The sequence below is a fragment of the Triticum aestivum genome, chromosome 7D (assembly GCF_018294505.1).
Source record: "Triticum aestivum cultivar Chinese Spring chromosome 7D, IWGSC CS RefSeq v2.1, whole genome shotgun sequence".
NCBI lineage: Eukaryota > Viridiplantae > Streptophyta > Magnoliopsida > Poales > Poaceae > Triticum > Triticum aestivum.
Window position 1 is genome coordinate 112,150,755 of NC_057814.1, and position 21,610 is coordinate 112,172,364.

General features: G+C 44.4%; 1 protein-coding gene and 2 long non-coding RNA genes across 6 annotated transcripts; 1 reads left to right on the forward strand and 2 right to left on the reverse strand.

The window, feature by feature from the left end:
- Nucleotides 1–8,935: 8,935 nt before the first annotated feature.
- Nucleotides 8,936–12,876, reverse strand: LOC123165242 (uncharacterized). 2 transcript variants are annotated; one of them, XR_006482871.1, is made up of 3 exons: nucleotides 12,542–12,869; nucleotides 10,594–12,387; nucleotides 8,936–10,212 (listed from the first exon to the last, which is right to left on the reverse strand). It is a non-coding gene; the product is annotated as an uncharacterized lncRNA (long non-coding RNA). The 2 variants fall into 2 exon arrangements; XR_006482872.1 differs by lacking the exon at nucleotides 8,936–10,212 and having other exon boundaries at nucleotides 12,062–12,387; nucleotides 12,542–12,876.
- A 1,134-nt stretch (nucleotides 12,877–14,010) lies between these two features.
- LOC123165241 (uncharacterized) lies at nucleotides 14,011–19,074 on the forward strand. Of its 3 annotated transcripts, none has more exons than XR_006482870.1 (3): nucleotides 14,011–14,918; nucleotides 15,229–15,328; nucleotides 16,544–19,074. It is a non-coding gene; the product is annotated as an uncharacterized lncRNA (long non-coding RNA). The 3 variants fall into 3 exon arrangements; XR_006482869.1 differs by having other exon boundaries at nucleotides 14,011–14,760; XR_006482868.1 differs by having other exon boundaries at nucleotides 14,011–15,328.
- Nucleotides 19,075–20,033: 959 nt separating this feature from the next.
- Nucleotides 20,034–21,499, reverse strand: LOC123169930 (uncharacterized). The gene is made up of 2 exons (XM_044587779.1): nucleotides 20,826–21,499; nucleotides 20,034–20,688 (listed from the first exon to the last, which is right to left on the reverse strand). The coding sequence occupies exons 1-2, from the start codon at nucleotides 21,226–21,228 to the stop codon at nucleotides 20,615–20,617; spliced, it is 477 nt and encodes a 158-aa protein (XP_044443714.1). The 5' UTR covers nucleotides 21,229–21,499; the 3' UTR covers nucleotides 20,034–20,614.
- Between the last annotated feature and the right edge of the window lie 111 nt (nucleotides 21,500–21,610).

The following is a 21,610-nucleotide window of genomic DNA, read 5'->3' on the forward strand; positions in this document are numbered from 1 at the left end:
TGGGTCGGGGTATCTTAGTAGTTAATTAAGTAGGATCAAGTGCCCCGGCGTACTTGTGACTAATGCATGGCTTTTAGGGTGCCTCGGTGTCGATAAAAACCAAAATGATGAAAGCTTAGGCTTTTAGGGTGCCTCGGCGTCGAAAAACCCTCAATGATAAAAGCTTAGCTTTTAGGATGCCTCGGTGTCGAGAAACCCTAAATGATGAGACCATGATCTTGTTCCTTGACAATAACCAACTTTTTGACCAAACTTTGTTCCTATTTAGAGAGAAACATGGCCAACAACGATGAGGCCGGGGGTTCGAGCGTCAAGCCATTCTGGATGCTGTCCCAGGAGATGGAGGAACAACCTCACTTGTATGACGACGCCGCCTTCCCCACCGATCCTGAGACCACAGATGGTACCGCCGAGGATGACCCCACTGATGCCACCACTGATGGTGCCGCCGAGGATGCCACCCCTGATGGTGCCGCCGAGGATGCCACCACTGATGATGGCGGCGCACGAACAGATGGCAGCCAACCGAAGAGGCAACGGAAGGACCGGCGCCCGACCGTGCTCCGCACCCTCAAGGAGGAAGTTACTGAAGTGGACTCCGACGGGAATCCAACGGCGCCCGAACGAATAGTCAAGGGGTACTCGCTTCAGCTCGGGTGCATTCTCCGGAGCACCGTCTCGATCAACACCGAGAACCTGAGGCATCCTGACCGAGGGAATTTGCGCAACCTCCTCTTCACGAAGCTGCACGAACGATACAAGTTCCCCGCTGAATTTGAAAACACAAGCCTCAAAGGGAATAAAGTGAACAATGCTGCCCTCACAAAGATGAGCAAGGCCCTGTCTACTTGGAAAAGCAATGTGAAGAGAATGGTCGATAAAGGTGAGAGTTATGAGAAGATCAAGGAGAAAAATCCTTCGATCACCGAAGATGACTACAACGACTTCAAGATCAATTGCTCGAGCACCGCAAACTCCGAATCAAGTAAGTGGGGGAAAGAAATGCGGGAGCTGAACTTAGGGGAACACACACTCGGTCCCGGTGGTTACAGAGTGGCGGAGCCTATATGGGACAAGGAGGAGGCGGACCGTGCCGAGCAAGGCCTGCCGCCCCTCTTCGATAAATACGGTGACAAGCAGACCAGGAACTTTGTCAGGGCCCGGTACAAGAAGGACCCGAAAACAAAGGAGCTTACCACGGATCCGAAGACCAGGGCGCTTGAGCTTGTTCTGGTAAGGAATACACCCCCTCGTAATTAGCTCCATATGGTTGCATTCTAATTAATGAAGCCAAATTTCTAAATGGTTCACATTCCTTCCGCAGGCGACTGAAAGCAGTAGCGCGGGGTCGACTAAGAGCAACCCTTGGGACACCACTCTAAATAGGGCGTTGAATGTAATGAAGAACAAGGATAAGCTCAGTAAGCCGACGTCAGCTGGTCGTGTGGCCGGCAAAGGCTTGTCGACAAAATGGTCGTCATACTATGACACTGCTGGGCGAAAGGAGAAAAAGACCAGCTCGAAAAGCCAGGCGCGCGAGGTTCAAGAACTCAGGGCACAGGTGGCGCGGATTCCAGAGATTGTCCAAGAGCAAGTGCAACAACAACTCGGAGCAACGATCACCGCCATTGTGCCTACCTTGATCCAGGGGATTAGTGCGTGGATTGCGGGCGGCCAACAGGGGCCGCCCCCGATTCCTAGCTTCACGGCCAGCAACTCACTGAACGCGATGGCGGGGCCATTGGTGTCTCCGGCGGAGGCGGCATTGGTGTCTCCGACGCCGGCACGGGAGCTTAATGCACCCGGGTGTACGCCGGCCGGCACCTCTGCAGCAAGCGGCCCCTCCGTCAACTGCACGCCCGCCGTTGGCGGTGCCTCGACATTAGCCGAGCTCGACGCCATCATCACGGTAACTAATTAAGCCTCTCTCGGCCGAGGACTTCATCTCCTTGCCTTTGACTGGGCATCCCTAATGCCCTACATGTTTTCGCAGGGCGCCGCCGATGTTCCGTGCACTCTCCTGCACTTCGTGAACAACGAGTTGGTCGATGTCGCCAAGGGCAAAATCGTTCAACCGGGCAACCCCTTGTTCCACGGTACCCAGATGCCACCCAACTTGTTTAGGGTTCAACTGGTTCGGGTGCTGCCAGGCTGCGACGAGGTGTTACCTCCTATTCGACCAATGGGGGCCGACGATGATGACGTGATGAACCTCAGCGCCTGCCTGAGCCGGCCCCTGCTTTGGCCGAAGAGCCAGATTCGTTTGGGGGCGGGGGACACCACCCCAAAGACAACACCGCCAGTCGTGCCGGCGCCAAGTCGGCCCCATGGCAAGACCGCCGCAACGGTGCCGGACATCCCTATGCCACTGGATCCAAACATGCATATGGCACAGGATCAGAACGACGACGACGACGATACATTTGCCAACGTCGATCAGTACTTTGCCGATCATGGGGATGGTGGCGACTTCATGGGGCCTCCTTCTCAAGAACCCAACCCAACAAAAGACGTGTGCGATCTAGCTGCTACCGCGGAGAAGCCAAGTTGCAACAGGCGTCGTCTGCTGTTCAGCTCTCAGGAGACGCCTCCAGCTGCCGACTTCACCGAGCCTCAGATAGGCGAGGTGCCAAATATGATCAGCCCCAACACACTCAAGAAGGCGGTCTGTGAGCAGAACTCGGTCCCATTACAGGAGATCAAGAAGAAGGCACGCAAAAGAAAGACTAACAAGGGTGCGGGCCAGCCGGCACCGAGTACGATCCGTGCTCAGGACGGGCCACCTTCAACTGCGGATATCTCGAGGAGGGTGCATGTGGCGGGTAGGCCGATGCTACCGAGAAATATGCTCGATGCTGCAACCGGTGCTATGCGGAGTCTGCATGACAGTGTGCTTTCTTTGGAGAAGCGGCGTCTCCGAGAGAAGGATGTGGCATACCCGGTTTTCGCGGCCAAGGTGCCAGAGGGCAAGGGCTTTGTGGATAACTCCATCGGGGGTACGATCGTCCTGCGGTTTGATGACATCCACGCTATGTTGAACCTTCATCCGCTGCACTACACCTTCGTTCGGCTATTTTCGCTGAGTATGGACATGCGGATCATTCGCGACAAGACCCCGGACATCGTGATAGTCGACCCCTTCTACATGCGTGCCAAGATCTTGGGCAGCGCTGGGGACCGGCAAGTCGCGAGTTCTTACCTCGAAGGCGTCATTCTGGCAAACCAAGATAAGGACAACTTCCTCGTGCCTTACTTTCCCGAGTAAGTCCTCCCCTCAACCGCCCCGTAACATATGAATTCTTAGATTTCGATCGTTTTTCTTTTAACATTCCATGTTTTCTGCAGTGACACACATTGCACGCTCATCCTCCTAAGCCCCAAATATTCCATGGCCACGTATTTCGACCCGGACCGTCAGTCGAACGTAGACTACACAAATGTCAAGAAGGTTCTTGATGATGTTCTCCCCGGCTACGTCAAATCTGGAGGCACCTTCACCAGGCCTATTCGTAAGTACGGCAAGCACGTGTTCTCCCACAACACGACGTTCTGCTGCGTCAAGCAGCCGCCTGGCGGTCAGAAGGGTGCCTACTACGCCATCCATCACATGCGGGCGATCATACGGGACCATCATCAACTACTGCTACCGAGTAGACTCAAAGATTGGGCCGCGAGCGTGTCGGCAATCCAGGACGCGGACATCAGACAAGAATTCTTTCGCATCCAGTCGGAGTTTGCGGAAATCATCCATCAAGATGTCCTTCGTACCTCGGGGCAGTTCTACCTCAGAAATCAACCATCCAACAGTGACATCGACACAATCCTACAAATGCAGGCTGACAACGCCCGTGGTTTCATGACTCCCACGATAGACGGCGGCTTCATCCACGCTCCGGTCCCTTGAGTCGAGTCGAAAGCAGTGATGCTGTGTCTAGTTCTGAAACATCGATTGGCTCATGTTGTAATTAAACTTTAATGAACTTGTAGTATGTCTCTTTGGTTTCGAGAGTCCTTCAACTTAGATGTAATCGATGCTATTAATGTCTTGCTTTTCTCTTCCGATCGTTCTGTTGCATACTTATATATTGCTGATGTATTGTCTGTGAATTGGTACTAACGTTTCGTTTGGCTACTGCATAGCGATGCCGTGGTATGTCGTGTACAAGGGTAAGGTTCCCGGAGTCTACGACGACTGGGAGGAGTGTCGGAGACAGGTTCACCGATTCAGCGGTAACAGTTACAAAGGGTACGCCACTAGGGTCGAGGCCGAATCTAGATACGCCCGCTATCTAGCGGGAGAGGGGAGGGAGCGTTGGAGGAACCGGATGAAGACGAGTTTCATCGTGATGATGCTCATCGTGATGACCGCAGCTCTCTTCTATGTGATGGTAGTTTAGATGATCGATATCGACTTGTAATGTGAAGACAAACTCGCGGTCTCGAGACTTGTAATATAATGATTCATACTTATACATTTTGTTCGGTCTTTTCAATTCGGAGACTAATATGATGAATTGTATTCGGAGACTAAAATGATGAATTGTATTCAGAGACTAATCTTTTATTGTATTCGATGAATCTGTTGTTGATGTGTGCTGTCTATATTTTGTCCAATTATACATTTTGTAACCTGTGCAAAAAACAGAAAATTAAAAAAAAAACCTAATATTCATACTAATGGCGCATCACATCATAGTGCGCCATTAGTATGCCAAAGGATACTAATGGCGCATCACTAAACAGTGCGCCATTAGTATGCCGAAGTTACTAATGGCGCATCCATCTGTAGTGCGCCATTAGTATGCCAAAGCACCTGGGTATACATGGCCCCCTGGAAGGCATACTAATGGCGCACTGTTGTATATACTAATGGCGCATCTGGGGTGCGCCATTAGTATACCAGATACTAATGGCGCACCAGTGGTGCGCCATTAGTAAAATATACTAATGGCGTGCTACTAATGGCGCACCACTGATGCGCCATTAATGGCCAGATTAGGTGCGCCATTAGTAGGCCTTTTTCTAGTAGTGATGTCATCCCCAAGATCTTTTGGAGCAAAGCCCCAAAAGGTGGCTTTCCATAAAGTAACCATAAAGCTGATTTCACTATTCACGACGACATTTTTCAGCGTCTGATCGAACTGAAAATATTTATGTGGGCTAAGAACATTTCCAGTACCCACTAAAATGATTTTCAACGCGTTCCGAAACAATTCCGGTTTTAGTGATTTTCATCTGCGAAACGCATCTGAAGTGGCTCCGGCAGCTCCGGAACATTTCCGGTTTTTATCTCAGAAAATTCCAAAAAGCTTCCGGAATGATTCTGGCATCCTCCAAGAATTATCAGGCATGTGCCGAAACCAATTTGACTTAATGGTGTATCCCGAAACAACTTTTCGGTATCATCGAAACTTATCCGATGACCTCTCTCTGTGGTACGATTCCGCTGTCCGAAACTTTTCGGTGTCCGAAACTTTTTCGGTGTTTTCTCTCAGACTCCCTGTCTAGTATTCAGCAGATAGATGACCCTTAAGCGTGTGACCCTATAGGTTCGGTGAAGTATAGACATGACCCGGAACCCCTTCCGATCAATGATCAACATCGGAGCCGTGGACACCCATATTGACCCCTATACCCACACGAATAAATATTCGAGTGAACCTCCAGTTGTCGTGTGCTATTCCTGTTGCTTCGCGATATGTTACAAATACCCGAGGTGAGACATGTTGGCATTCCCGTGGATCAACAACTTGTCCACTATGCTAGTTACCTCGTTACCGGTATTGTTCTCTTTTCTCGTTATCGTCTTCCGGCATCCCCGTGATCAAATCACAAAGTGTCTGGCCAGACGATGATGGATACCGTAACACCGAGAGGGCCCAGAGATATCTCTCCATCGTCGGAGGAGCAAATCCCAATCTTGAGCTATCAAGTTACTTGACACACTTTTCCATGAACCCGTAAGCCACCGTAATAGCCACCCATTTACGGATGACGTTTAACAAACCCCAAAGTTCATGAAGCAAGCATGAAGAAACTCGATACTCTCATGGTCTAAGGAATCATGCAAACGTTAACCATCTCTGTGTTATGTACCAATAAACTTGTGACGAATGAATCTCATAGCATAACATCAATCCGGGTCGATTCAACACAAATGTTCTCTTAACATTGTGCCCTCAAGGTTGCTGACATAGACATGCCCATGATCAGGAAAACATAACCATCATGCAACACTTGAGCTAGTCTTAGAGGCCAGACTAGGAATACATTTTACCGTTTATTATTCCACACGTGCATATGAGTCTTCCTCCGAGCCTCGTGGTTATTGCAGACTCGAGAACCATAGCAGTTATAGCATGGAACATAAACATAATTATGAACTCGGAGATAAATAATATCATTTATTATTGCCTCTAGGGCATATCTCCTACAGACTCCGTGTCAGCAGACTCCCGCTCCTCCAAGTCCACCAATGCGTGAGCAGACTCCTGCTCCAACTCAGCCACGTCAGCCGTCTCCTCCGCCTCAGCAATCGCAGAAGACACACGCCGCAGCTATGGTGCGTAGCGGTACGAGTCGAGGTAGTACAGGAGGTACAGGCGGAGACAAGCGATATAAATATGGTCCAAGCCTCGCTCCTCTTCCTCAGAGGCCTTACGACATGACCGAGGAGCAAAACAAAGCCATAGTGAAGGCCCAAGTGGATGCCCATTTTGGACTGAAACCGGCACCGCCGCCGAGGGAGAAAGTGCGTGAGGAAAAGATTGACCACTTCATTCGTATGGCTAGACCACCAGCTCCCAAGCCTGTTGACTCAAACTATGGGCGCCAAATCAGGAAGGCACGTCGAGCACGACTACAGAAAGAAGCGAGCTCGAGCTCGAGCCAACAAGCAGCTGTCAAAAAATGCGGGAAAACCGTTCCCCAGCTGGGAGAACAGGTGGCGCAATCGATCCCCCCGCTTGTTGTGCCAACAACACATGAGAGTATGCGCGCCCAATATTATTGTGGGCAAACCGTTTACGTTCCCCAGCTGGGAAATGTGGTAATAACCGAGGAGCATATAATGCAGGCTGAAATGCTCAAGATCACTATTGGACAACTCCTCGATATCGAGCCCATGTCTTCGCTTAGAGAGGAGGAAATAAAACGGAAATATGTCCGGGGCCAACCTTTGGTCGAGCCAGACGAGGTCAAGAACCTCCCAACGAGAATGTATGAATTGCATCAATGGTACATGAACATTACCAAGATTTCCAATCGAGAGTCCCTCATGGTGAATGTCAAGGAGGAGCATTACTTCCATGAGAAAGCTGTGTTCGTTGAGTATTCAGAACTATTTCAGTTATACAATCAAGATGCACTCGACAAATCTATCGTTAGTTGCTATTGTCTGTAAGTGATTTCTTTCTGTAATTTAAGTCTCAAGCTAGCTGTAGTGATCATTTTGATCAATCATTACCTGTAACTATCCTCACTATATTCTTTTCTGTGGTATAATGCAAGATGAAGATGTATGAAATGAAAAAAATTGGACGCTATGGCATTGGGTTCATTGACCCAAATACCGTTAATGAGTACACATGGAATATTCCAAGTTGTCGAGCAAGTTTAGAGGAAAGCATGCTATAATTCTTCAAGCGCCTCAGTACCAATGAAGATATACTACTTCCTTACAACTTCCTGTCAGTCACATTGTCTTATACTACAAATTCTGTTTTTGCTATACTACTAGCTAGCTAGATGTTAATAATTAAGTGTATAGGGTTTAGGGCAGTTGATTAGTGTTATGCACATGCCCGCTTAATTAAGACATGCAAACGTGTGCGCATGCAGTTTTCACTGGATCTTGTTAGATAATAAAGTTGAAGAAGGAAAAGTTGAAGTACTGGACTCACTACTTAAAAAAAAGGTGACTACACCATCTTGTTTGGGATAGTCAACAGGTAATTTCAATCATTATTAACTATATCTCGGCCTATTTAGTTTGTCATTTCCTGATATGAACTATTTAATAACCTTTTTATTAATTTTTTTGCCGGCGGGCAGGGCTTGGGCAATGTTCATCAAGGTGACTCTAGGCAAATGGGCAAAAAAGCTGTTTTGGTATCGACCCAAGGTAAGTAATTAAGTAGTACTAGCTAGCTAGCTACCATCTCTTTGATTCTTGTTTCAATACCATTAATTAATTATCATGCTTGATTAATCATTATCTGATTCAATTCCATTCTCATAAAGGCCCTGAAACAGGCGTCGGGGACTGGTCTGTGTGCATACTACGTTTGCGAGAACATTCGCATGATGACGTCCAAAAGGAGCAGATCTCAAAGACAGGACTGGGTACGTTTGTCAGAACACTATTCATAAATTTTTACACCATTATCGATATCTAGTCACACAACTAATAAACATGCATATTGATCTCCTTCTTAACAGTTCAGAGAGGTGCGGGAGCAGCTCCTACCAACGGAGCGCATACTAGCACTTCAAGAGGAAATAGCGGGATTTTTTCTCGACCAGGTCATAGATCCCAAAGGAGAATACTATTACCCGCTACCACCCCCATGAACCACTTGTCATAGTGCTCCGAAGGCACCAAGGCAACATGCAGGAGAAATTGTATATATATGGATGTGATATATATATGGTCGCGCTATTCATCACCCAGGGTGAAGAATTCTTATTCTTCACCCCAGTCCATCTCCCACGTACACACCTTCAAATGTAAGAAAACAAAAGCACTTGAGATAAGATTACAGCCATCTCCCACGTACATACCTTCAAAACGTAAGAAAACAAAGGCACTTGAGGTAAGATTACAGCCTGAAGTAGGAAACTGTCTCCGTTCTACAAAACAAAAGGGACAGACGTAATATTACATTTTGCATGCTAATAAGTTACATCAGGCATTTGAGAAATCCGTACGGCACAACAAAGTAATAACACTATAAAAAACAAAATGATGTTGCTGTAATTTTAGGATGAGTAGGAGACGTGCCTGACTTCTTTTGTAGGATGTGACTGTGTTCCTATAAATTGTTCTTCAGTGTAGTTCTTGTTTGCAATTTTTTCTCCAATGTTTTGCACGACAGTTGTCAAATGGATCATCTTTTTTCTGGGCGAGGTACTATATTATCTTGTTGACTTAGACCAGAAACACAAAAAGATTGCGGAGCGGTCTTAACTTTACTTTGAGATGTGCAGATCAAACGAAAATTTTCTTATAGTACGAAATAACCTTGAAAATGCCATATCCAGAATCCTAGAACTGCATTCCAAAAGTTTGATTTGTCTCAGGTATTTCCACAGTAATCAGCTAGAAACTTTTTTTGTAATACAGGGACAAGTCCGTAAAAAAATTTGGAGGCGAAAGCTTTGCTTTGCCTCAATCTAAACCATCCCATAAGAGGTATCTCTGCCTACCACATTATATTTCTTCTTGGGAGGTACATCAGCACTACAGTGATGATAACAATCCAAAAGCCCATAAACGATGCTCAGCACTGATTGAGATGACAACATTAATATCTGAAGAACCAAACATAAAAGGGACAGATGTATCATCACGAACACAGTAAAATCACGAGCCCATGGAATGGATGGTAGCCCGATGGCCCTAAAATAATGCTATATAACAAATGGAAGAACGATCAACATGGCCCTAGGAATAACAAAACCGTCTAATAAATAGATTCAGTGTACAAAACTAACTAATGGTTCTGGGAAATGTCTCACGTAATTAAAACTATCCCTATGAGTATAGAAAAAATCATTTGGAGATAATTGAATGCCATTTGGCGACCAGCAGCAGGAAAATTTCTGAAAGCACTATTTCAAAACAGATCTACTACACTGGCATGCCCAACTGCACTGCCCTCACACATATTTGAACTTGGTCTTCAAGCAACTTAACTTGACGGTGCCCAAAGACTTCCATCAATTTCATATGTTCAACAATCTCTCAAGTAACTGAACAATTCTTATACATGGCCTGGAAGCAACATATAGTATCCTAAGAATAGTACTGAAGCCTTTAGCTTCACCTCTCTTCTCAACAATCCTAAATTTTGCTACTAATTATTGGTAAAAAGGTCTAAATTTTGAACCAAACAATACCTGTACCCACCATACACTAAAATACGAAGACGTGTTCCAGAAAACTCATTCCTCTCTACCCTCATACAGTTGTCGTCATCCACTTGAATAGACCTGAAAAAACAGAATATTTTTATTTCTGAGGAGCATACCAACAAACAGGTAGAGACCACCGACAAACAAGAACACATCACACTTGAAGATAGACTGAGGCTTTACTATCTTAAACTGAAAAAAACACAAGGGAAGTTTGGATGTACCAGATTTATGAGAATCACATGAACACACTAGCTACAGGTATGAATCGAAAGTAAACAGAGAAACAAGACAGAGAGGCCAAGTTCTGTAACTACAATTGCAATGCAACCTAAATCATGTCTTGTACCAAACTGTGCGAGATACAGTTGGATAAGATGAAACAAAAGAGATAAAGATTACAAGTTATCCACGCACAATCTCATGAATATGAATTACGTAGCATCAAAACTTAAATACCTTTAAAAGCAGGCTAGCACATAATGTGAACATGCTGACGGAGTACCTAACATTAATTCATGGAAATAGTGAATTGGAGCACAACCAGGATGACAACAGAAAGTATTGCTACAGCAGAAAAATTGATCGACTAAAATAAATGCACGTCTCTATTCTAGTGGTACAGTAAATACAGGGTAGAAGATATTAACCATATTTGAATGGATGGCTCTGCAAGATAGGAAAATAGGTCAAATGTGAACGAAATCAAAGTCTTACAGTATATAGAATTTCAAACAAAAATAATGGTGCTGATTTTCTTTACGTATCCATGGCTACGGAAAAAAAATTGATGGAGCACAGTTAGAATCGCATTTACTCATCAAAAATAGCACATTCCCATCTGGTGTATGCTACAAAAAACAAACAAGCAATAACCTGAAGGAAAAATCGCATTTCCCTGTTATACATGATTACTCTTGCATTGAGAGCAGGTTAAACCAAAATATTAGTGAAGATTGACAGGCTGGATGAGAATCAGTGTCCACCTCTTGGCAATAGAAATAAATCAAACTTAGCTTCCGTGAATATTGACAGGCTGGGAGAAGGTCAGTGTCCGCCAACATAAGGTGTCCAACCAACCACATATAAAAATCTAGCAGTTCGGAGTTAGCCCACATTCGCCAGCCGATGTAAGAAATTTGAGAGTTACGAGATGTGGGGCCAACATAAAATAGGAGCATGTACAAATAATACATTTCCAAACTTGCATCCAATATAGATTGCATTGCTTCTTTACATAGACATAAAATAGGAGCACGCCCAGCTATATCGTTCTGTTCATTTCACCATGTATCAACAGATCAAAACTAGAAATAAATAGGTGCTTAGCCATCCAGCGTTAGCCTAAGCTCAGTGTGAAAATATGAGAACCAACCCTGAGAAAGTTTACTGTACTGCAGGTGTATGCAGTGCTTTCAAAGAGGTGACAAAGACCAACAAATGTACCATGAACTGGAAGAATAAAAGCTGATCCTGCATCTTGCACTTTTCGCTAGTTGATACCATGTCTCACTATTATTCAGGCCTGCGCCTACAATGTCTCACTATTGTTCAATTCTACGCCTAGAGAAATTCAGAAGCCTTCGACATATAGACAGCCACAGGTCAAGTGAAAATCCGTACTTTTACCAGGACGATTCAAGTTTTAGAAAAGGCACATTTGTGTTCTTTAGTAAGATTAGCTAATCGATAGGTGTAAATCTCGATATATTCAGAATATGATTGCCCCAGATGGCAGTGGCTCAACTAACTCAAAAACTAACTAGACATTACACTCCCTATCAACAAGCCGGTGACATTGTGCATTAAGATTACAGTTACTTGGGCACGAATGTTTTGTGCTTCTTTTTGGGGCATGATTTTTCGCTGCGAGGCTTGTTTTTTCACATTTACTTGTACTTTACCCTTTCCTAGTTCTTTATGTTCCTTCTGCAATAGAGCATATTTACAATGATGGGATGACCATTGTCATACAGTAGCAGCATCCCAACTCCATTCTAAGTAAATGGCTGAACATGGTATTTCTCAATACTATGTGACAGTCTAGTTATTTCAAAACGGTGGAGCTCCAATGAAGAAAAAAAGGGACAGTTTATCTATAACAGAGTAGAAACAGGGCCATCGCCTTTGGCTGGATCTAAGAAGATACTGTACTGTTGTTCCTTCTCCGCAGCCTTCTTCTCCTCCTACAGCATGACATCCACCTCCTCCTTGAATTGATCCCACCTCCGAGCGCCAGTCTCCACCATCAACCTACATCAGTACATCACCTCTTCATTATGCAAGATCCTCTCTTCTGTTTCTTTTCCTTTCTTTCTCTTCTTCTGCCTCGCTCCCAAAAACCAAGAACCCTAACCCTATAAATTAAGAAATTTGTGGAGGAGGAGGAAGAGGAGGGAGATCTTACCGGCGAGAAGAAAGCCGACGATGGAGGGCGACGCCGGAGAAGGCCATTGTCGCCGCCCAGCTCGCGTCGGATCGTTGCACTGCCTATGTCGCCTCGGTTCGCTACCGATCAGAGGCGCAAAGTGGACTACTTCACGCGCGAGAGATGGGAGTAGGCCTCGCCTCCGGTTGGTCCCTCCGGGGCCGCCGCTGTCGTCGCCTCCCCATTGCCAGAGAGGGGAGGGTCGGGATAGAGGAACACCTGCCCGAGCCCGTGAAAACCGCTCGCACCTGTTCATGTACGGGGTGAGTGGGCTAGCTCCTAGCGACCAGCCAAAGCCCAACCGTTTCCATCGACATAATTTTACAGTGGGCAAACATAATTTTACAGCCGGACCATCTCTCTCGGTCGATCGACTCGGGCGAGGAATTACTTATTCCTCACCCAGGGTTATTAATACGGTTCTACGAGAAAATCTATTTATATATATGCATAACGTGTATAATATGTAGTGTCGTAAAATACCCAAACAAAAAAGAATTAAATGGAAAACACAAATTTAATGGAAAAATAAAAAGTAAAACCAACCCCCCCAAACATTTAGTACCGGTTAGTGTTACCAACCGGTACTAATGGTCTACCAGCACCCGGGCCTGGCTCGTGCCACGTGGTGGCACTTTAGCGCCGGTTCGTGCCGAACCGGTAGTAAGGGGGGGGGGGCTTTAGTCTACACTCTTTACGAACCGGCGCTAAAGCCCGGTTCTGCACTAGTGAATGTTTACTTATTACGAACACTACATACGAAATTTGCTTTAGATATATGGTCTAATGACATACAAATTTCTTACCGTCCGGATAGAAACTACAACTGTTTACTGTATAATAATTCAAAATAAGAAACACAAATAGTTATCAATTTTCCTTATTTCAGACACTACGTACAAAAAGTACAAAAATAGATAGAGATTTTATATACAATTCAACTTACAAACAACACATGGAATTCAAAAATAGGAATTGCATCCACTCGATTACATATAACATGTAGCAATGGAGAAAAAATTGTCGATGTAACATGCCAAGTTGGGCATGCATGTGTTACTTCTGCAAATAGAAAAGTATGATGAAGTGTATGAGATGTATCAACATGAATGGTTTTGGTAGTACAAAAGTAGTTCAACACGAATACTAAAGATGAACTGAAGCATATATAAACTGATCACCATCGGTGGATCGAGTTCATGATTTGCCAATGTGCCATGTCTACAAGGTAGAATATCATGAAAAGAATGTAACATTGTGTCATGCCAGCAAAAATAAGAGTTCAAAGCACAAATCATGTCATGTATGTGATAATCTCTACTCCTAATGGACGAGTTGGTTGAATAGTCCCCCCACTTTCGTCTGGTTTTATTTCGACTGTTTTTTTTCGTCATCCTCCCACCTTCGGTTTTTTTCGTCATCCTCCCACCTCCGTGCTCCCTGTTGGTTTTCCCCTCCGCATCGCTCGATCCAACTCCTCCCTCTCCCTCGGTCTCGCCTCTCCTATCGCTCGATGTCGCTCGATCCTCTCTAGGGTTCGCCGCCCGCCGCCGTCCCTCGCCGTCCTGCTCCGCTGTCGCCCCTCCCTCCACCTACCTCGCCCCTGCTCTAGGGTTCGCCTCCCGCCGCCCTGCTCCGCTGTTGCCCGTCCTTCCGCCTGCCTTGCCCCCTCCCCTACACTCACCCCTGCCCGATCTGGATGAGGCGTTGCCTCCCGTTCCTCTCATCGCGTCCCTTGTGCCAGCCATGGAAGAGGGGAGGAAGAAGGGGAGGGAGAGCAAAGAGGACCGCGGTGGCGATGTGCCAACGTTGGCAGGACGAAGATGTGTGAATCAAGGAGTCCCTGCATCTACCCGCGACCCTAGAATAGCCGCTACCGCTGTGACCTTTCTCCATGCCGTGAGCTTCGAGGAGTCTGGCGGCGCCATCACGCCGGCCTCTGTCCAAGAGGTCATCGCGCTCAACAGGCCCTCACTCCTCGGCTCCGCCTGCAGAGGTCGTCGACGCCATCGCAGGGTGCCGCTTTGAGGCCGGGGTTGAAGCTGCCACCGAGGAGGCCATCTTGACGCAGATGTTGCAGGCACTCCTGACGTTCATGCGCTCCCCTGCGATTAGTGACCAACACATCTGCTCTATCGTGAGCATGTGCTTCGTGTCATACAGGTCGCGGCCAAAGGCGAGCTCGTGCAGCGGTTCAGGTGCATCCCATAGGGGCAGCTCAAGTTTCTTTCATAATGCTATTTGTTCTGAGTGCATTGCATATTGAAGTAAACTGGATGGGCTAATCTTGAGTTCCTCCATCAAGTTATATTACCTCGACAAGAAAAGGTGCAGGAAAACCATATAAAGTACTATGGTGAGTCTATCTCAATTGAACTAGAACTCAAATTGTAGCAATTCCAAGCTTTTTTCTACAACTGCAATTGGGTGGACTATGGTATGGGTCGGTTTATTAGTTTGAAGGGATTTTAAGTGACAACCTGCTACTTTTTCTACTGGTAGTGAATTCAAATTAAGTCTGATGTCTCTATCTAATATACTGAACCTGGAAGATTTGTCTGAGGTCTTTATCTAATATATCAAGAATTGTCTTTCTGTTCTGAACATGAGAAATTTACCTTACTGTTAACTGCAGTTTTGTCTCATTGCCAATATATCTGCATAAGGTACATCTAAGGAGGCCTTCTCCGACAAGGAGGCTGCGGGTCAAGGTCGTCGGCAGCGACGATGCCGCCAGCCGCAAGCGCCGCCGCGAGGACGACAAAAGTGAGCACTTTACCCCCGCCAGATCGATCGCGTCTTCCCCCTTCTTTTCGCGCAAATTAAACCTGTGCGCAACTCGGATCTGGATTTGTGTGATTTTCAGCTATGCTTGTTCGTTAGGGATTTGTGGTTAGGTAAAGGGAGAGCAAGATAATGGAGATAATTTGAATAAATAAAAAGGTTTGGATTTCGAGCTGTACGCCTGTACTCTACTATGTAATCCAGGCGACTAATTTGGATGCAGCACATCTGTCGCCACATATTTGGTTGTAGCAGTAGTGTTCAGCAGACTGCATCATATACCATTTACTCCCTCCGTCTCAAATTAGTTGACTCAGACTTGTCTAGATAGACATGTTTTAGTGTTAGATTAGATACATACATGCCTACACAAATCTAAAACAACTAATTTGGGACGGAGGTAATAGAGTATTTTGTATGCGATTGGTCTGCAGAACTGGTGAGCTGCATACTGGTTAAGGCCGGTTATGTGTGATTCGCGTTCTGTGTCTGTATGTGTGATCCAGGCAGCACAATTCTCCAGACTCGGATCAAAGGAACAGGCTGATCAAGTATTAAACATCTTTCACAAGAGAAATGTGATTTGCTTGATTGCTGCATTGAATCTGCAGTTTTTATATCTCTGAATGTATCATCCAAAGGTCCAACACAAGTAGAAGGATAGATTCATCAAAATTGTTATATTTCTGAATGTATACATGGATATCTAGAAATGTGTTTAGTTTTTTTTTTGCAAATAAGAAATATATTTAGTTAGGAGGTGTGGAGTGAGGAGCTCCTAAATCTCTAGAACTCTCTCCATAAACTTGCTCTCTATTCCACATCTCATCTCAATTTATGTCGTTTTGCATTGATACATTTACATTCGATATTAGTCTGCTCATAATCAGTTAATCACTTACTTTTAGTTAGTACGAACACTTGTAGACTGTTATACACACCGGTAATGTCGGTACAGTACTAGCACCGTCCATTGATCAAATATTTAGTATTTAGTTGATTGTTTTTTCATAAATGATCAACATACTATTTATGACCCAGTCCTAGCAAGATACAGATTATTTTGCAATGGAGGAACAATAATTTGCACCGTACTACATGCGGAACTATATCGCCGCAGGTTCCACCCAAAAATATTTAGAATAATTTATGTAAATATCAGGCCGCTGCCAACATGATGTTTCTATTATGTTTCAGGAGAAGTTTAGATCTTTTTGGACAGTTACTGCAGCCAACAGCCAACATTCTAAATGAGTATAAAACAATGCTATGAGGTAATATATCCCTCTGTGATAATAGTTTAACATATGGGCTACTCGTGGTTGCATGCTAAATTATTGCTGGTATCAACTTTATTATTAGTTTAGTGATTATTACAAGCATCTCAATTTTTCAGTCAAAGGCATCTAAAATGTTTCTTGATTCACGCATGTATATTTCAAAGAGGAATGCAGCCTTGAGTAAATGAATATTGCAAAGCTTAATACCAGTCCCAAAAACTTGCTCTGGCCAGAGAAAGAGGCCAATATCCGGCGTGGTCTGTTCAATCTACTACATGTAATTTGGTGTTCTATTGTGCGCACCATCAGTTTTTGTTGTTGTATAAGTTCTACTTCAAATATGTGTAGCTAGACCCCGTCGAAGTGATCTTTTTGTTTCTCGTCTCATGTAACTGAAGAAAATGAGAGAAGGTATTGGACACTGGTCATGTATGTAGTCGGCAGAGCTGTTTTATGCAATGCCTATTGTCACAATAGCATATATGTCTATACGGGGAGGAGACCAAGAGAGTACATCAGAAGCCATTGATTTGCCATGGAATATTAAAAACTTTCAGATGACCTGTTCATATGATGGTATCCACAAGAAACTTCATATCCTGTATGTTTTAGCATGCTCCACACAAATATATTAATTAATTTGTGTAGGTATGCTTCTCCTTCTTTCAGTTCCTGAATAATTATACCACCATCTGTGTGGAGTATCTTGTAGTGCTCCACACAAATAGATAAATTATTTTTTATGAGTATGCTTCTCCTTTTATCAGCTCCTGAAGAATTATACTGATGTCGTGTGCTTTATTTGCAAGATTTATATGACTTAAACAAGAACTTGTTAAATAATATGAGTGCATATAAGTAGATTGATCTTGCCTCTTATGTAGTCTGGTAGATTTGGAAAGAAAGGAATTGCAGATTTTGTCTGGACAAAGAGATGAAGCCAGAAAGGTAAATGTCTCAAGTTCTACAGAATGTTCGCCTCATATTGGAGGCATTTGAAACAAGCCTTTGCTACTGTACATCCAAGCTGGGTTCTTGATGTTAATTTCATTTATACGCATAGTAATAAATTTTGCCCCTGGCTTCCTAAGCATATACTTTGTTCCTGGCTAGGAATAATTTCCGAACAGTTTTACAAATGGTGAAAAAGAAAGGGTTTTGTTTACTATTTTTTATGACCGTGGACTCATGAGTTCATAACATATAATGTATTATTTGTGTTCATTCCTTTAATGTGGATTATAACATGATCTACCTTTGCATAAACATCGATGACTACTTTTGGTTCATATTCATGCATCCACTTCTCGATATTGAGATTTTTCACATATACTGAACTTGTCTTAGTCAGCCCAACTCAGCTGTATGTGTGACATTTATAAGATGACTCCGTAAAATTCATAGAAGACACTATTCTTTTATTCTGTTCTTTTGTTTCTTCCAGATTTTGCTCTCCTCGCTTATACTTCGATATTGTTAATTTGATTAGATGACTCGGTCGATGATGTTGGGCATGTCCATGGTATCCATTAAAAAACTTTAAAAAAAAGTCTTGCACCGGAATAAAATTAGATAGCACACCACTTATGAGTCGAAACATATGCAAGCCAAGCCGGTACCATAAAATTAGTAGATTAGGTCCATTCCAGCCGCTAATTCTTTGTGCCAATGCTAAGTATGTGATGATCTTTCCACAAAAAATCAAGTTTGTATAGAGTGACCAATGCTAAGTATGTGATAAGCTTGCACTGACTTTTAGTTACATCTGATGATCTTTCCACAAAAAATGTATTATAGAGTGTAATATTTACAGTGTGGGGATGTTGGTGGCCAAGAAAGTTTATGCCCTTGTGAAGACATTACTATGAAGTCCTAAGTTATCCTGTAAAAAGGATTCTTATGATACGCATGTAAATCAACTTCTGAACTTTTATGTAGATATTTAAGTGCCAATACCATCTTTTGGTATAACACAAAAAAATCAAGTTTTGAGGCCAGAGATTTACCTTACTTTTGCATAAGGTTTTGTTGTAATTCGTTACCAAGATGGGTAGCACTGTATAGTTTCCTAGCAGCATCATTTGGCCAGCTTCTTAGATTTTATCTGCATGAATAGTAGATTTTCTCATTTTGATTTAGAACATTGTAAATGTTCACCTCAGCTGCCAGATTAACATAATGGAACGTCGTCAGGTGTATTTGAAGGTTGCCAGTTTAGGTGGGCCAAACAACCAGTGCGCTGAGGTCAAAATAAGCATGACACCAGTTTGATTCTTTTAGGGGTCGCCTACATGATGAAAGATGCTCAGGCACACATCATTGTTGGGTTTTCGCATGTCATGTCATACTTGGTCTGTAACTGAATCTTGAGAATTCATTTGTATGACTTGATGTACAGACGTGTTATTCATAATGAAAATAATATCATTGTATGTGCTTAAAATATTATGTCATAACTCTGTAAAAAATGGCATCTTCTACTAGATAAAGAAGTGATAATGGTAAAAAAAAAAATCTTTGGGCAGTCTCCATGTGTAGAAGGTTGGAGCGTTTAGATATTAGGAAGTGTGCATTAATTCTCCCGATGGAAAATCGCCCAGCTAGGGAATGAGAATAGCGACACGAAATCCAGATTTTTGATGTGCTTGTATTTAAAACAAGATAAGAGCAAGATAATAAAAATTGATGTATGCTTTCTTAAAGGTTTAAGGAACTACGGATAACAATGTCTGCACACTATCGATACACACATGTGAGTATACATGGATGGGTATCATCACTATCCTAACCATTTTACTATTGGCTGGTTTCAATGACATTTTGTTTATCAGCCAGTAACATATTATTGCGTTTGATAGTATGATTTATGTTAGTTGATTGTAAAAAAAGAGACGTGTGTTCTTTTAGACGACATTGTTCTCGGTTATTTTAGCTTTATGAATTGCATCTTAATTTTTTGTAAAAGCCCGTGGCAACGCACGGGCGTTATACTAGTATACTTAGTGTTCCAAATAATACAACTTGGTGCAGACACCATGCATAGACATGATGATAAGATATACACATTGTGTCGAGAGTTATGGAGCTGGAATAGTTTAGAAATTTTTGATGAGTGTACCCTGATGAAAACATTGTTAGATGTGCGGGCCATAACACATATTTCAGATGTACAAACATTCATATGGAAAATAATGGCCAGAGTTATGTACCATAAATGCTCAAAATCTAAGATGACATATATAAAAAGATGTAGGTAAAGCTAGCAAATACGCAGGTTACTAACAGAAGAAATAAATAGATTAGAACTATCTCCATCGATAGATAGATGACTTTGTCCTATAACACGTCTTACCAAAGTGCTGACATTTATATATCTGTACATAAATAATATTTTTTTCATCACCAACCACTTAGTATTAATAATACAATCATTAGTTGATCTGCATAAGTGCATGTTTATACAATAATAATGACCAAAGCTATGCACAAAATACCATATCGAAATCTAAAACGACAACTGTGACAATACTATATAAATCTAGCCTCGCAAATGCGCGCGTCACCCTACTGGTTTACAGTAAATCATAAGATGCCTTCATGCGGTTCTTGCAGATAGCGGTAAAAAACACTGCTACTCTTGATCTCACAATCTCCATTGGAGCATGTCCAGACGCAACGGCAAGCACTACGATCTCACAAAATCGAACAAAAGGACAGGATTCCCCGACTCGGATTCAGTGGCTGATGGATGATCTCTTCTACTCCCTCCGTTCCTAAATATAAGTCTTTTTAGACATTTCAAATGGACAACAACATACGAATGTATATAAACATATTTTAGAGTGTAGATTCACTCATTTTGCTTCGTATGTAGTCTCTTATTGAAATCTCTAAAAAGACTTATATTTAGTAATTGAACTCCGATGAGGAAGGAGTATCTAGTAGTGCATGTGGCCGTTGCTCCGGTCCAGTCACGTCTTGTCCCAACTCATTCCGGATTACCCGGCGATGATGATGATGATCCACCTGCTGCCGCCTTGGGCGTCTCCGTGGTATTCCCTTCTGCACCGAACGGAAAATCAACAGGAAACTCAGCTCATACGCGGGCTCGCCTGGGCCGAAACAGACGACGGGCCAGGCATCAACCGTGCTTACGCGTGGGCGGCCAACCGTGTGAAATGCAACGGGAGCGTACGTACCGTGGTCGACGACGACGAGGCCCTTCCGGTGCCGCTCCATGACGGCGAGGATGTACTTGAAGGACTCCGTGTCGCAGGGGATGGTGAGCGCGCCGCCCACGTAAACGAACTCGAACTCCTCCTCGGCCTTCTCCAGCAGCCGCCGGAACACAGGGTTGCCCAGGTACGGCGTCGGCACCACGAACCGCCGCCGCTCCGCGCCCACGTACACCGCGCAGCACCCGCGCGGCACGCCCGCGGGGGCGCCCGGGGTCATCGGCCCGCCGTCGCTGTGCTCCTCCTCCTTCTCCGGCGCCGGCACCACCAGCGGCAACTTGCTGGCGCTGGCAGCATCCTCGTTCTGTTGATAAGCATTGGCGTTGGGCTCGCCCGCCGTCCCGTGAGCATTACTCCCCCCTTCCATCAATCGGCGGCTAGACGGCTCGCACGGTCGCCACGATTACGGCCGGGACGACCTAAACGAGCTAACATGGATCTGGTTCAATGATCGTAACTCGTATGGAATTATTAACTCGCCTTGAACTGGGCACGTGCAAGAGGCTTTCGTTGCCCCCTATACACAAATCGTTGATCCTAATAGCTTGAGGAATAGATGAATGCTCATCAACTGGCAAGGGTGTACCGACCAGAGGACAGAGGAGGGGCAATGGAGTTCATGTACGGGTACGGCCACCATATTCACGTCATGCACGGTCTTCACTCGAGGAATAATGGTCGCGCGAGTTCTGAGGCGGATTCCTCTCCGTGCTGTGAGGAGACGCTAACCACAGGAGGAGGGGCGCATT